Source organism: Montipora foliosa, chromosome 12, assembly GCF_036669935.1.
Source record: "Montipora foliosa isolate CH-2021 chromosome 12, ASM3666993v2, whole genome shotgun sequence".
In the NCBI taxonomy this organism is placed as follows: domain Eukaryota; kingdom Metazoa; phylum Cnidaria; class Anthozoa; order Scleractinia; family Acroporidae; genus Montipora; species Montipora foliosa.
In genome coordinates, this window is record NC_090880.1 from 25,783,928 (window position 1) to 25,786,427 (window position 2,500).

Here is a 2,500-nt window from a genome sequence, read left to right on the forward strand (position 1 = left end):
CGGCTTTGGAAGGAAAATAGAGGTTCTCCGATCAACACATCTTGTGTTGAGCAAAGTCTGGCGGAGTCCGAAGATTTAATTTTGCAATTGTCGAAGTACACTTCGAAAGTATTTAAATACTTGTTCATCCTTTGAAACGTAAAGGAATAAAAACTAAATAGCAGCCCACAAAGAATATTTGTGTCAATTCGAAAGCGTTGCTCCATGACCTGTCATCCGTTCTGGCGTGCACAGTTGCACATCGTGTGTGAGCTTCAGTGCGAGTGTTACTTGCATTTTAAATAACATTGTAGAGATCAGACAAAGCAATATTTATTTGATATGAACGTATTGCAAATTATTGGTTGAATTTCAATACGAAGACAGGTTCCCACGTGTTCTCACCAAACAATAGCCTGCGTGGCAGCGATGTCCGACATTTGCAGACTGCAGGCTGCCTACAAAAAGCGCTGATAAGCAGTATTTAAGTCTAAGAACCCATTTTAAAACGGTTAGCATTCAATAATTGTGATTTTGGATTAGTCTGGAGTCTGCAGTCTGCAAATGTCATACACCGGCGTGGCAGGCGTTAAAAGGGGAGGGAGAGGGAGGGAAAACGGGAGTAGACAGGTGAGAAGGGAAATAAACCCCTGCCATAAAATCCCCTTGTTCTTCATTTCTGCGGCCGCTGGCGGCCGCAAAATTGCAATTGCTTAATATCGGGATGTGAGTCTCTTGAGAATTGCCGCAACAGAATGTCGGACGAAGAGGATGTAGACTGCTCGCGGTATATGTCTTTGCTAAATCACCATTAATAATAATAGCATAAGCAATCTAAGGAGGATGTGTTGTCAAAGGCTTTTTGTCGATAATTGAAAAAATCAATTTCTCATGAACTTTAAGCAGCAAAAAGCAGAAAACCTTTCTAAAATTTAGCCCATTGCTACAGATGAACTGTATTTGAACTAGATCAAATGAGCGCAACGCGAAATAAATATTTTCGACTTTAGGCAGGGCCAAATATTTAAAAATTAATTTCTTGTGAACTAACAGCGCTAGTATTCTGAAACTTTGCATACAATCTAGCGCGTTGCTATAGATTACCTGTGCCAAATTTGAACAGGAGCGGATAAATACAACGCGAGGCCAAAAATTTAATTTCTTGTGAGCACTTCAAATTGCTGAAGATTAACTGTACAGGAGCGGATGAGGGAAAACCCCAGCTACATTCCGGAGACGTTCAGCCCACACAACGCCAAATGATTCTTGTCTCTGCGATGCAAAAGGTTCGCACAAGTTTTCGTCGCCGAATGCTACTTTTGATTCTGCAGATATTTTTTTGGAGTACGACCTGGACACGAACTCTTTTCTTTTCAACGATATGCGATTTTGATTGGATATAATTTGACAGCCAGACGTTTTGCAGACGTCCCTATTTTGCATATTAAGTTGGGAGCGAGAATGAAAATAATGAACATTAGGGCCGTTTATACGAGAGAAAATAAGCCGCGGCTAACTCTGGCCGCGGCTTACCTAAGCCGCGAAAGGAACCATTTATACGAGTATAAACTCCCAGGCCAGGATAAGACGCGGCTTGAGAAAGCCGTGAACGTAGATTTCGTACCATTTATACGGGGTGTTCGCGGCTTACGTAAGCCGCGGCCAGAGTTAGCCGCGGCTTATTTTCTCTCGTATAAACGGCCCTATTATCTAACTAGCTAAAATGGTGTTCAGTGCGCATGTGCGCATGTGTTCAGTGAGCATGTGCATATATTTGCCAGCAATGTCTGGTTTTCAATTAAACTCCAGTTGCGTGTCAGTATTGCTTAAAGATTTGACACTGCTGGATTGTATGTTCTGACAAATGGTGGCATTTTCTCGCTGGAATTGGCTTTTTGTTTAAGTGCCGACTGTATTCCAGAAAAATTGACCTCACTTTAAAAATGGTGTTCCAGCTCTAAATAAAATGCTTTGGGTAGCCTCTTCAAGGCGAGCTTTGATTGATGTTTGGCTGGGAATGTTTTGCAAGGATATTTTGGCAGATGTGAATGAGAATAAAGAAGTTCACCACCGTTATTCTTTTGTACCATCAATAAGAATTTACAAATCCCAGAGACTGTTGCTGAAAGCTCTCGCAAGCGACCATCCTGTATTGTTTATAATTTTGGTCGCTTACAAGAGCCTATCCTCATAAGTGATGACCACTTCTAGTTGCGACCACTTTTTCGAATTCCCTGGGTAGTCGCTTACGAGATTTTCTACTGTAATAAACTCTCCTAAATGTTGATTCAATCATAGACGGACACCTCACGGTTCCAAACCAAATACGACGTCATACAATTTACAGTAGGCCCCTGAGTTATGGTGATAAACTACCCAGTTTTGAACAAGGGTAAAAAATATAGATCATGTATTGTGCCGCACGGACACGTGGAAAATCTTCTTACCTGGTGCATCCATTTTCTCCTTGTCGGAACCTAGATAATCAGCTGCCATCGTCTTCCAGTGAATTTCGTAACAA

The 2,500-nt window shown here is 41.6% G+C and overlaps 1 protein-coding gene across 2 annotated transcripts in view; it reads right to left on the reverse strand.

Moving 5' to 3' along the window:
• Nucleotides 1–2,500, reverse strand: part of LOC137979978 (asparagine--tRNA ligase, cytoplasmic-like) — a 64,216-nt gene that overhangs the window by 61,663 nt on the left and 53 nt on the right. For both annotated transcript variants that reach the window (XM_068827300.1, XM_068827299.1), the window contains exon 1: nt 2,427–2,500. This exon is cut by the window's right edge and continues 53 nt beyond it. In XM_068827300.1, the coding sequence (XP_068683401.1) occupies nt 2,427–2,475 (49 nt within the window). In that variant the 5' untranslated portion in view covers nt 2,476–2,500. The remainder of the gene's footprint in view (nt 1–2,426) is intronic.